The 14,129-nt window shown below is 42.9% G+C and overlaps 1 protein-coding gene across 6 annotated transcripts in view; it reads left to right on the forward strand.

Moving 5' to 3' along the window:
- The first annotated feature begins 5,241 nt into the window (after positions 1–5,241).
- Positions 5,242–14,129, forward strand: part of CAST (calpastatin) — a 73,778-nt gene continuing 64,890 nt past the window's right edge. For 2 of the 6 annotated variants that reach the window (XM_044446231.1, XM_044446233.1), the window contains exon 1: positions 5,243–5,539. In XM_044446231.1, coding sequence (XP_044302166.1) covers positions 5,486–5,539 — 54 coding nt within the window. In that variant the 5' untranslated portion in view covers positions 5,243–5,485. Of the gene's footprint in view, positions 5,540–14,129 lie in introns of all 6 variants that reach the window. The other 4 variants (XM_044446227.1, XM_044446230.1, XM_044446232.1 and 1 more) reach the window with 3 other exon arrangements.

Here is a 14,129-nt window from a genome sequence, read left to right on the forward strand (position 1 = left end):
GATGATGATGATGATGATGATGATGATTAGAATATTTCTATGCCGCCCCTTGCTGAAGCCTCGGGGCGGCTTACAACACAATAAAATACAATACAATACAAAAATAACAATATAAAATTAAAATCAATAATATAAAATAAATAAAAAATATAAATGATATAAAAGAAGTTAGAAAAATTATAAAAGAAAAGAAAAGAAGTCGCCCTGGCCAGATAAATAAGTAAATATTGTTAACAATTAAAATGACGTTGAAATAAAAAGGACTTCACCTGGCGCTGAAAAACAAATAACGATGGCGCCAGGCGGACCTCTCTGGGGAGCACATTCCATAGATTGGGCGCCACCGCAGAGAAAGCCCTCCTCCGAGTACCTACCCTCCTAATTTCTTTCATGGAGGGTTCCCGGAGAAGGGCCTCTCCCGCAGATCTCAAGGGGCGGTCGGGCATATATGGATGTAAGCGCTCCTTGGATGCGTCACCATTGTGCTGGGGGAGCGGGGAGATGGCCGCACTCATGCTCGGGGTGGGGGGGAAGATGGCCACGATCTTTCTTGTTCTTTGTCACTTTGCTTCACATTTTTCTGATTAAAAAAATAGTTACAGAACAGATTAACCTTATTTACATTGAACCTTATGGGGAAATTTAACTTGGCTCACAACCAATTTGGGTCACGACCAGAGTCCTGGAATGGATTAAGTTCATGAACCAAGGTCCCACGGTACTTGCAAATGGTGGTTGTAGCGCTAGCAGTTAAATCTGTACAAGGTTAATAACTATGCACATTTAGAAGATATTCTGAAATCTGTGCTGGTCTGAAGTTTGCTATGAGGATACTATGTTCAATGTTCCATTTTCAGTTTTTGTATTTCTGTATGGTGCAGACGTATGTTCTGACTGGGCAGGATTTATGTTGGCACTAGATCATACCAGTGAGTGAGATACGGGGTGTACTGGCTAGTGTTATCCATATTGTAGCCAACCAGGGTCAAAGAGAGAATTGCTCAGGCTCATCTGCTTCCATATTCTTGGTAAAAACTTAGGCTAGAGCCAGAGGTAAAGTACAAGGTTAGGGCAACTGAAACACTGAAAAGCAGGGGAATGCGACACTCAGCAATTCTGGCCCTATGCATCCAGTATGCAGCACCAGGAGACATGTATGAAAAGGGAGTAATCCCTTTTGTAGGTCTATGTGAACTAGATATGCTTCGTTTTATTTCAAGATGATTAAATGCTTTATGTTCACATCAAATGCTTTACATGGTGCATTAAGTCTGTGTCCTGTCAATTTTGCCATCATTTATTAGTTTCCTTTTCTAGCTTATGCTGGAATTCAGAGGTTTGGCTACTATGCTGGTAACTGAGATGTTTCCTCCTTCCCCTCCCACCCCACTTTTTGGTGGAGATGGGTGGCATTTTTGTACTGCTTTGAAGTTAATTATGTGTCTGTTCTGAGGCTGCATTTCTATACAAGCATACCTGAAAGTCCTGCTGAATTCATTCTGGCTTACTTCTGAGAGACATACTTATGCTGTGGATCTGATGGCATCTAAAGTGGCTGATAATGACACAAGTGAGCACTACACAGTTAATGGCTGTGTCACATTCTGGCACTCCCCACAATTGCAGGTTTGATGGTTTCCCTATCAGCCACCCTCAGGTCTCTAGATGCTGCTTTTAAATACCAGCCTGGCTGAAAATAAGGCCTTCCTTATTTAATAGTGGATAAGGCAGGCAATCTGGCATGGCTAACCTGGCTGGGTGACCCAGGAGGTGTTGGTCTCTCCCAGTTTGCTCACCAGGGTACATGGTTCAGTAACAGGGTAGGCATAAGAGCTGGAGAGGGAATTGCTGCGTCCTGTAGAAATTCCACCACCCTCTGCAGGTGCCCTTTCTATCTGACTACTGACCTGGAATGTTTGCACCTTGTGATGGGCCAGTGGGACAGTCTGGGAATTCTGTTGCTCAACTCACCCCTTATCTTAGCTGATGGCATGATCTAGTGTAGACAAGCCTTGTGAGAACTTCAGGGCTTGGGGAGCAATGTGAGGCCATGGGTGGGGTATTTCAATTGCTCTGAAGTATGATGATGAAAGGTCAGCTGTTTCTAGCAAGGTCTGTACACTATTGTTGCTACTGTGAAAGCAACAGGATATACTGGATTTATTATTTTTCATACTACAAAGAAAGGCTGGCTAGTCTATAAAGCTTTAGAACAATGAGCTGCATTTGGATGGACAGAAATGATTTAACAGTCCCATGCATGAAGTGTCTCATAGCACAGTAGGCTCTGGCTTTGTGATTAAATAGAAGCTGTTGTATACTTTGTACCCCAAGGCAGGCAGCAGCTTTATTTTTAAAAATATACATGCATGAATGTGTCTCTCTCCATAAAAACAAGTAGATATGAAATCCATATATATGAATATATGAAGTATAGCAAGTATATATAGACTTCAACAAAAGTGGACCATATATTGTAATAGTCATCCATTTGAAGGTGGCATCCATATGCTACCTATCCCTAATCTACTGCATTTCAGGAGGGGAGTGATTCCTGTCCACTAAATCAAAAGCTGAAGTTTTTGAGGCCAGGGCAAACCTAGATATTAACAAATGCTGTTGTTCCAACTTTAGCTATTCAGCCATAGTTAGCAAATTGTATTTGGCACGCAGAATAGAAAAGGACAAGAGCTCATCATCAGCACCAACCAGATGATCCAAAGTCAAAATCACCTATCTGTCCATGCCAACCATTTCCTTACTAACATTTAGGCATGGATTGCCCCAGAAACTTTATTTAGCTTGAGAAAATGGCAAAGTGTAATTGCTATGACATTATATACCACACAGCTGCAACTACAGAAACTGTGGAAGAACACTTGCTATATGTCAAGAACCAAATGGTATAGTCAGGGAGAGATACCAGACAAGAAGATCCTGGAACTGACCAAGACATGAGATCTGATAAAGATGAGAAAGACCAAAAATCAGTACAAGTCAGCAGATAAGCTTGATAATATAAAGCAAGATCCAGAAGACCTAATCAACTTTATTTAATTGGTTGATGTTTTCAAAAATAATCATGGAGAGGAAACTGTTTCCCCAAAATATTATTTTATGAAAGAAAGCATAGATTTTCTGGTATAGATAAAGGAGTCCCATGGATAACAATCTGTGGCAGCGCTTAGGCTCTTTATGGAGTTTGGCCTCCAGCAGCCTTTACTGTATGACCTTTAGTTTCTTCCATTTATAATTTTCCCAGATGACAATGTTTCACCAGTTTTAATTTGATATTTATTTCGACAATGACATAGAAAAAAATTCTTCCATTAACAGCACCAGAAACTTTTGGAATGTGCTTATGCAAGCAGTCTGCGTGCTTTTGCCTAGTATCTTTTCAGAGCCAAATTAGTATTTTTTGCTATTGTTCCTCCAAGCATTTCTAAAGGCACTGTTGAAAGGCACATTCAGCACTGTTGTTTTTATGTTTATTTAAATGTGTTCAATACTGTTATAACTGGATATATTTTACTTTCCCACATTTTTGTAAAGCTTTTTTGTGAATATTCATTTACTCTTTATTTCACTCAGATTCTAAGAACATAACAAGGGCTGTGCTGGATCAAAATAAAGGCTTATATCAGGGGGTCAGACCCTGTTCCCCGAATGACCATACCCTACTTGTGTGGCCCTTTTCCTGTTTGTGCAGTCCCTCCACTCCCCATTCAAAAGGTGGAAATGGCTCTCCTATGGTTTAGGATTTAAAGTTTGGTTGTAATCCACCATAGAATATCAGTGATAAGGGAGATAGAAAAATATAATAAACAAACAACGAATAGGGTCAAACTACACTTTATGCTAAAAGTGTAGCACAGAACTGAAGCTGTTCTTATTTCACACAATCACATGCAGGTGTATTGGTATAGCAGTGAGAGTGCTGAACTGGAATTCTCAGCCATGAAGCTCCCTGGGTGGGTTTGGGCCAGTCATGGACCCCCAGCCTAACTTATTTATTCATACTCCCTCAATAGCTGAGGATTTCTTACCTCCCCACATTGTTTTTCTTGGGGAATTTCTCCCATGAGGGAATTAAGTAAAGCAGGGGAAGCCTTCACTGACTCAAACTGTGACTTCTTACCCTTCTTTAATCATCCCTTGGTGTGTATAATTTGGGAGGAAATCCCATAAGCATCATGATCCCAATCCAAATTTGACCTATGAAGTTGCATAAGAGTCAGAATATTAGCCTCAACTACACACAACATGATTAGCATTTGGTGTAGTTTTGTTCTTGATTAGTGGCAATAAGAACTTCAATATGCCAGTATTTTGGTCCTGCCCCTTTTGTCTGTAGCCCTGCCCATCACTGGAATACAGCCTAGAACTTCTCTAATATGGCCCTTGGGCTGGCAGATGTTGAACACTTGAGCTGTCTAGTCAGTCTGTATAGCTAGTCCAGAATTCTATTTGCATAATAGCCAATCAGCTGTCCATGGGAAACCCAAAGTAGGACAGATAATGCTCATCTCACCAGTGTTGTAAGAGCTGCACAGGTTGCCTACCTGCTTCTGAGCCCAACTCAAAGTCCTTATTTTTATAGGACAATTCTTTGTGTGTCCACTCAGAAGTAAGTCCTATTAAGTTTAACGAGTCTTACTGCCCATGCTTAGCAGTAAAATGAGTTTTAAATAAACATTTTTGTTGAAAATGCATGAGTACTCATATTTGTTCAGATGGAATCCCCACCAAATCCAAGAAGACTTACTTCCAAGTATGTGGGATTGCAGCCTTATTCAGTGAATGCCTACTTTTCTTCCAAAAAAGGGATCCCCAGGGTAGCTGCCTTCCTCCAGCCATTCACCAGAAGCAAACTTGTTTCCTGCTTAACTTTCGTTGTTTGACTCTAGATAGGGCAGTGAGTTTTTAACAAAGGTGATTTGTGGTTTTGATATGGGAAAAGAAACACACCGGCAAAGTGGAAGCTGGAGGTACTGCGGTGAGGGAGACAGAATGGGATGGTTCAGTCCTCTGCTGCATGATAAAACTTGGCTCGGGTCAAACCAGATAAAATTAAACCTTGCCCGGCAGGCTCCGTTAGCATTCTTAGTAGAAGAATAAGCTGAAGTCTACAAGGCATGACTGGGCAAACAAAAAAACCGGCCGTCCAGCATCCCTTGCCGAGCCCAACTTCCCTCCCTCGTCAAGAAATACCGAACTCGCAGAGTTTGGACTGTTAGTTCTACTTCGGCAGCAGCGACAGGAAGAGGAGGGACTAGCCGTGCTGCAGCGCCCAGGCTCTGGCACGGGGGGCGTCGGAATAGCGGTTTCATAGCTGCTCGGACCGTCTCTCCTTCCCTGCCTCCACCCGCGCTGCCTCCCCCCCCCCTTCGTCTCTTCCTTCTGCACTGGAATTACTGCGGTGTCCCGTAAACACGCTACGGAGGGGGAAAGCGCGACTCGAAGCAAAAGCGCCTCCTCAGCTGTCATGTCGCAGCCAACGAAAGGCAAGAAGCAGCAACCCGCCAAGGCGGGCAAAGCGGTAAGCAGGGCGCGGAGGAGGGAAATGAAGGGACCGGAGCCCCGGGGGCGAGTTCGGCTGGCCGTCCGGAAAAAGGGCTTCCTCCGCTTTCCCTGCCGGGTAGAAGGCTGGGAGAGACGCCGACAGCGGAGGAGGAGGAGAGGTGGGGCGCGCTGCCGCGACTGTGCCAAGGCGCAAGAATTTGCCAGCGCCCTGTGGCTGGGCGCCAGAAGGCGGCAGCAAGGTGTGGGACGAGAGCCCGGGGCAGTGGGTGGGGCCCGGTGCGCGCAGGCAGCGGCTCAGGGGAGAGACTAGCCCGGGCCAGGGAGGACGCGGCAGCTCCCCCTCCTCAACGGGACGGGGCATGCCAGGGGAACGGAATCTCTCCCGCTTCTGCCCAGGAACTTGGAAAGCGAAGGGCGACGGCTCTCTTCCTCGTAGGGCATAGTGGGGAGTCAGAATGAGCGGAAATAGCCGCCCGGCGAGAGCGGGCGAATAGTCGCCCCCGTCGGAGAGAAGGGAGGGTGGGCGCCGTCCATGTGCGCCTACGTCCAGGTCTGGCTGACCTGGGAAAAGTGGCCGCCCGCTCGGGCTTGTGGGCGGGGCGCTATCAGACGGCAGCGATCCCCCCTCTGTCATGGCGGTCACAGATGAGAGCCCAGGGTGTCTCCCGAGTGGCGTGGGTGTGTAAGGATTATCGGAGTCGCTTCTAAACACATTCCAGAGGGGCCGCCCTCTCTAGTCTTGCGGCGCTTACTTTGCCCCATTTTTAAAATGGAGATGGAATCCCTTGAAACTTGATGCCCTGCGCGCTGAGTGCTCGCCTTTGAAGTGGCGCAAGAGTCTTTTCCCCTCCAGTCAGCTGTTTCTGAACTCCGAGGACTCAAGTGTGCCTAGAAGCCCTGCCCTGGCTGCTTATCCCAGATGAGCTGCCCGTGGGTCCTCTCTGTTTTGATGGAGGGCATTCTGTATATACTCAGGCATTCATCACTACCATCTCCTGCTCCAGACAGAAAGAGAGCGAGAGCGAGAGCGAGAGAATGTTACGTGGAGAGAGATGGGAGAGGCCGGGCGGGGCTTGGAGTTAAAAGATTGTCCCAAGTATTTTCTTTAGGAAATGGGTGTGACTTGGACTCCAGCCTCACTCTTTCAAAATAACTTAAGGAGGTGTGTGTTTCCATTTCCTTCCCTGCGGAGGAGCAGATGGTAAGCTGGTGCAGCTTATTCCGTTTACAATTTAATTTGAAGGGTAGTTTTTGAGAAAGGAGACCAAAGCCTTTTTCCAAAGCCGCAGAAAAGTCCTGCGACGCCACGCCTTCTAAGAGCCAGTTTCCAACATGCTTTCTGGCTTTGTCAACATTCCTACGCCCAAGAAACTGACATTGAATTCATCGGGAAGCTCTGTGGTGTAGAGTACGTTTGTTTCTTAACAGATTATGTGATAAATGTAGCCTGGCCTCTGTCCTTTAACCGTAGGCATAACCGTGTTTGGGGTTCTGCTTAGCACTGCTGTGGGCATCAACATAGGTAGGGGCAGGAGTGGAGCCAGGGGGTCCCTTGCTTTGGAGGTGCCTGGGCAGATTGTATAAGTTGCCCCCCCCGCGCAACCCTAATTTTGTCCCCTATACTAAAACTGCAATTCAGTCTATGAGGTTAAAAAAAGTATTTAGGTACAATATTGCGATGTAGGTAAAACCAGCCTGCTAATCCCCCTCCCACTCCAACAGAGGATGACTTGCCCCGCCCTGCCACATTATTTTATTTTATATATTTTAAAATGTATATACCACCCATTAGCCAGAGAGGCTCTCTGGGCGGTTCTATGATCTCCCCCAATCCCAAAAGACAAGCCCTTCCATAAATATCAGAGCTAATAACGATAAGCCGTTTGTTGATTCTTGGTCATGCGGGGAACACCTTTCCTTTGCTGGGAACTCCCGCCTTGACTTCTTGGCTATAGAAAAACAAACTTTTTCTTAACAGATATGAAATCATTTGGGGAACATAAAAGGATAACACAGCAATGGGCCTTGGGAGAGGAAGAAACGAAGAGTCTTTTTCTGCCTGCCTGCCTGCCTATCTTTCTTCGTAGGATATGGGTTACTGAAATGTAGCCTCACTTCAAGGCAGCCTATCTAGCTTTCACCAAGGGAGATGCGCTCCGGCGATGCGATTCGCGCATGTACCCTGAAGAAACAAGGCCTTCCCATGCTTGGCCAGAGTGCATTGCTTCTCCACGCCGGAGCGTATTAATTGCAGGCTCTTTGTGGGTTAACAGTTCACCGCAAAGCCCAAGAGGAGTGCCGTAGCAGGCGCAAAAGTTACTAAATCTGCGCCCGCGATGTCTTACTGCCAGGGGCGGGCTTGCCGAAGCAACGCAAGCGGCAGCTTCCACGCCCCTTTGCGTGGAAACCTGCCCAGCCTTACTGGAGGAGGCAACCAAGCCTTTCGCAGGCCGAGTGTGTAAGCGCGGTTAGTAATAGCTAAGCTGAAGTTCGAAGGAGAGGAGGAGGAGGGAGCAAGTACCCAGCATGGCTTTTGCAAGTTGGTGGTATGCTACGGTAAATATACATGGAGTTGGTTATGGTTGCGGCTGCTGCTGTCGTCACCTATGTAGATTTTGCAAAGGGAACTGTCAATCAGTTTTGTGGACAGGGCTTAGTAGAAAAGCTTAAGTGCAGAGATAAGGGCGTATCTCTGCACAGGTTACACCAGGTGTGCCTTTTCCCATAGAACAGGAAACTTCGCCCTGTTTTGGTATGCTTTTGTAGGCTTTGGCTTTCTATGCAGTTCTTGCTTTTATCTGCGGAAAATGTCTAGGTTATAGCAAAAGGAAAGTGGAAGTGGTCTGAAGCAATTAATACAGGGTTGAGTTCTGATTCTGTGAAATAAATCTGATTTGTGTTGAGTAGGAAACTATATGTTTGGCATACACTTTTCATCCTGGACTATGAATGACTTGATGTAAGTAAGGCTGTCATGTTTAAAGCATGTGAAGAATAATGCATTGTGCTAGTTGATTTTTTAAAAGGTATATCAATACTTTAGCATATTTCTGAAGTTTCGCAATTTGGAGCTGTTTGTGTATGTGCTTATATACTAGTGATAAAATGACTACATGCCCCCATATTATGGAGACTGTATAAACACTTCACATCCGTTTGAAACTTAACAAGAAGTTTCTTGAAGTTTGTGGATGTATTTTTATTAAGTTACATACATTTTCAAAAGCTCTCTGTGCTACTTTTTTCTTTCCCCCATTCTCATAGTGATGCTCATAATTGGAAAGCAAATGGCTTAATACATTTGCTTTTATTCTCTTTTGAGTAAAAACTTAACATAAAATGATTTTTGAAATAAAAGCGTTTTTAGATTTTTTACTCATTTTATTGTGCATTTTTGGAAAACAGTATAAAATGGAACACACAAAAGACCAAAAGCAAGAGATAAAATCAAGACCTTCCCTGAAATTAATAAACACTGTTTTGTAAATATTGAAATAGCAGCATAAAGCCAAATGGTTCAGTTCAAAGGCAGATCAAATTGCTCTTTCTGTATATATATCCATTTAAGAGTGATGTCTGTATGCTATCTACTGAAATATTGGAAGCATTCAGTTATCAATCTGTTGCAGAATAGGTGCACTTTATCTTTCTAATGCTTTAGTATCAGTCTTTTAATTGTTTGAAGCAGTGGTTTTCAACCTCCGGTCCATAGACCAGTGCTGGTCCATGGGAGGCTTCCTGTCAGTCCATGGAGGGGTGCATCTTGGTCACTGCGCACTGGCATGGGGTCTAGTTGTGCTCCACCACCTCTTCCTTGGTTGGCATCATGCTCGTGGGGGGGTGCACTGATGCCACTGGGGGGGTGCAGAGAGGGGAGAGAAGGCTCTGTGGGAGCTGGCTGGGAGTCACGCTGCACCGATTTCAGTATTCTGTCCTTTTGTTGGCATTTTTTGTTGCTTGATGTTTCTGGGTGTTTTGGAGAATTTAATTTTTTTGGTATTGTATTTAGAAAGTAATACACACAATACTATATGTACTTTTTGTTTCTGACTCTGCATTCCCCAAGGTGGTTTTCCTGTTTTCGCTGATCCCCAGCTCTGGAAACATTTATGTTCATCAGGTTTTTACTTCCAGACAACAAGTAGAAAACTTAAATTTAAAGAATGTTATAATTTTTTTGGAATAAGTTTTATTCTTAATATACCTAACAAAAAGAAACTAAAAAGCATCAATCATCGAAAACATCAGACCTGCCGGGTCAGCCCCCCACATTTGTTCTTATGTTAAACTATAAACATATTTAAGTCTATGCATAGTCCCGTTTCTCTAGCCAATGATAAAAAGAGTCCCAGGTTTGATAGAAGTCTGTATCTTCTTTCTCCCTCAGAGACAAAGTCAATCTGTCCATTTCCACACAGTCCAAGATCTTAAAGAATGTTATAATATAAGCTTATCCATTATAAAATTCTTAGGTTTAAAAACTTTATTTCTATATGTATTCCGGGCTTGTTGGAACCTTCTTAAAATAAATCACAGTTCTTAAGTTTGGTAGTTCACATCACACAAGGTCATTCTGAGTAAATTTGCTATTATATATATTTAGCAAATGGTTATAAAATTACAGTGGTGGGTAATTCTTCACACTGGAGAATGTGTGAGCGGAAGGACATATCTGTCCATTTACAGCGATACAAACCCTGCTAGGCTGACTACTGGAATCTTGAAGTAGATACACTGCTAATGTGCAAAACCAGTCGTGTGCAACACCAACTCATGTACAACAACTACACTAGGACTTGTGCCGCAGGTAAAAGCTTAGCATACTGGATCACAGACTCTAGTAGGTGTTGGATGTGTGTATTATTTATTTTAGTAAAGGTTTTATGCTGAAAAGCCACCCAGAGTGACTTACATATAATTAAAGAAGAATGCAGTTGCAAGCAAAATGTGTGCCCATTTCCTCTTGCTAGAGTGGGGAACTCTCAAAATAAGGTAATTAACCCTTAAGAGGCATTAAGAGACATTCACAACACAGTCGTGCGCATATCTACTATGAAGTAAGCTCTATTCAATTCAGCAAGACTTAAACCTATCTAAGTGTGTGTAGGATTGCAGCCATAGTATCTTTGTTTTACGGCACACACAAGTAAAAAGCTTGAATATTATTTTTCCCATGATGTTTTCTGTTGGATCTTGGCTAGGATATACATACCCTTTATTCCTTTTATACTTGGCTTCATTTCAGTTACTGCGTTATCTCATAAATGGAATCAATTGGCAGGAAAAGATTACTTTTTTAAGTTTTAAAAAAATTAAGATTTTTAATTAGAGGTGGAAATTCAAATAATGAAGCAGATGTAAATTGAATTATACAAATTGTGCTTATGGGCAAGTTGATGAGAAAAACCACCCAGAAAGTCTCTGCACGCAAAAAGAAATGAATGCAAAGCCTCTTATTAGCTATAAATACTTAGGGCAGGCAGCTGAAGTACACAATTATAATTTGCCCTTGCTCTGGAATATTTTGAAAGAAAGAAGTAGACAACCACACTTTATATGGTTAAAATGGGCCAGGCTCACCATGGGTTATTTCACTTGTAACGAGCCACATCACATGCTGAGTGTGTGTGGACTCCATTATGAAAATGCAACCCCTGAAGTGGTATGTTGTCTGAACCCAAGCACTGTGGGTTATTCAAGGGCTAAACAAGCCTTGTGTAGCCTTTCTACAAACTTAAGATTATACAATTGCTGTTTAACACACCCCACTGGAGTAGTGAGGTGCATATTCATAATTGTGATTGCACAAGTCTATAATGTGCCATGGCTCATTGTGTGTTCAGTGACCCGTGGGTGAGCCTGGCATGTCATGTGAATGAGGTCACGGTCTTGCATTAAATGAAACCGAAAGAGCTCTCTCAAAGTACAGCATTCCCAGCAAGCTAGTTTGGATTCTGAGGAGGAGGAGTTCTCAGATAGTCCTGAATGGTCAAGGTCATCAAGCAAGTTTTCTCAAAAAATGTTCGAGAACCAAACTGTCTTGGGAAAGGACAACCCTGTAGAAAAGGGACTAGTGCAGGAGGAATTTTTAGATCCTGTAAAAAGATGACAGATGTCAGAATCCCGGAATCTCAATTTGAGAAGAGGAAATAAAACTCGGGGTCGTAGGAAAGATCAATCATTATGAACCTCCACGTCTTTATTGTCTATCCCAGGTTCCCGCGGTTGACTCACGATAATGCATTACCGTGCTAGCAGAGATGAACGCTGCAAAGCTTCAGTACCATTACAGGGCATTTATAGGTACACAGGTACAGGGCAATTGATGACAGAATGCAGAGATTACAATAAGATTCTGAGGTCATCACATACAGAACAGATAAAGAAATGTCAGTCAATCACACAGTAACAATGAGATTAGTATTGACACTTTAGTTGAGTAACTTGAACCCATCTCCAGGTCTGCTTAGACATGCAAATTCAAGCCACTAGAAACTATTCATGATAAGCTCAGACCCTTATCTCGACTCTAACCATTCTGCATGATCAGGGCACATGAAGCCCTCTGGGCTATCAAAAGATTATTGTAAACTGAATTCCAACAATGACTATTTATAATGTATATTTGGGCTAAAATGGCCTACTGTAGCCTACAGTTAAAGGTGAGAGAAAAGAGTGGGGGAATGCCATTTTAAACAGTGACAGCTTGGTTTTGAGCAGGAAGACAGAATTTGATCCCACAATGCAAAGGCACACAGGAGTAATGCTTTTCAGACAGGATTTACCCAAATTTTCCCAACACAGACTAAACAGGCAGTACAGAGGTAATGTCAGGTGTTCCTGCCATCTGGCCTTCAGTCAGTGTGAGCCATCTTGAGGGTGGAGTTAAGATCTTCAGAAAAGGAGAAAGGGGGATCATTTCATTTTGAATTCAACTTGTCACATGGGCAGACGTTAGTCCCATTTACCATAGGGAATTATTACTTTTATTTATGCTGCTTATATACCTGTTGAGCTCCAGTAAAGGACTGTGTTACCAAAGCTTTTGTCCACATCTTCAGGAGAGGGAGGAGGGGGAGAGCTGTGCTCAAGACAACAGTCCTTTGCAAAAATGCACATCACGTTTTTATTGTGTTCTGAACCTTCATAAGATCAATGGTGTCAAGTGCAACATTACCAAAAAAAAGCTCTGGGGAATGACATGATGTGGCCACCTGGATGTACAGGATTTTTCTTTCCATTGTCCATTCATTGAGGGAGTTTGATTATTTTATGTGAGTTTAATTTCATTTGCACAAGTAAACATTAGCACAAGTGCAGATTTGCTCAGATTCTCTCAAAAAGTGATGAAATTGTGCATGAAATTGAAAAAAGCCAGAATCTGCAAGTTAGACTCATAGAAAGCTGAACTCATTTTTATCCATTGTGGATTTCTTCACTATCTCTATGCGCTATAAACCCCTAATCCAGTCTTTCCAATCTTCCAGATATTTTGGGGTTCAATTCCCATCAGTCCAAGCCAGCACAGTCAGTTTTTACACATTTTGCTTGTACATAAGAAAAAAGTATTTTCTGTCCTGATTGGCTCTTAGGATTACCAAATCACTGTGCCAGCAGATGGACAGTGAACAGTCTGGCTAGGATAGCACTGCAGCTAATATTCCAAGGATGTTCTTGGAACTAAATCTACAAGGGTTAAATGGAGACTTATTCTTGGAGGCTTGTTGTGGAAGAAGTGGTACAGACCCTGATATAGAAAAACACAGAGAAATAGAATTTGAAAGGGCAGTGGCAACTGTTGTTGACACTGGATATTTTTCATAAGTTTTAAGTGAGAGAAAGCACTCACTTAAACATCATCATTTGTCGAATGAAAATAATCCAAGGCAAGCTTTGGATTCATGTGTTTCCTCCTTCCCCTTTGCTAAAGTGTGGCTGTGTGGAGAAGATTTGGATTTCAAATTGGACTGTAGTTCATCCTAATTATGGTTTGTTGAAACAAAATAGCTTTATAATCCATGGTTTGAAGGTGGCTTGTTTTTCAACCATCACTGTCAGGTTCAGATGGAACAAGAATCTGTGGTTAATTGAAGATGAAAGCGAGAGCTTCCAAACAACTCCTCCTCTTCCTCCTTGTGGCTGTGGTGCAGAAGATGAGGAGAGTGGACAGCCTGTGAGCCAAAAACTTGACCAGGCTTATTGCAGTCATGCAATATTGTTTGCATTGATGTCCAAAAGTAGTCAGTTTATTTCAATGTTCATTTCCTAGAAAGAACCAAATGAGCAAGGTGGGTCAACCTTCTTTCTTGTATGTAGGTATACAAACATTATTTATTTATTTAGGAGACTTCTATGCCGCCCCATTCGCCGAAGCCTCGGGGCGGCTCACAACCATAAATAAACTTCAAAATAGAATAATATAACAATATAGATTAACAATATAAATTAAGTCGCCCTGGCCAAAGAATAAAATGAATAAATAATATTAATTAAAATAACATTTGAATAAAAAGGTCTTCGCCTGGTGCTGAAAAACAAATAACGACGGCACCAAGTGGACCTCTCTGGGGAGCGCATTCCATAGATTGGGTGCCACCGCAGAGAAA

Source organism: Varanus komodoensis, unplaced genomic scaffold (assembly GCF_004798865.1).
Source record: "Varanus komodoensis strain SLA01 unplaced genomic scaffold, ASM479886v1 scaffold5, whole genome shotgun sequence".
NCBI classification, from domain to species: domain Eukaryota; kingdom Metazoa; phylum Chordata; class Lepidosauria; order Squamata; family Varanidae; genus Varanus; species Varanus komodoensis.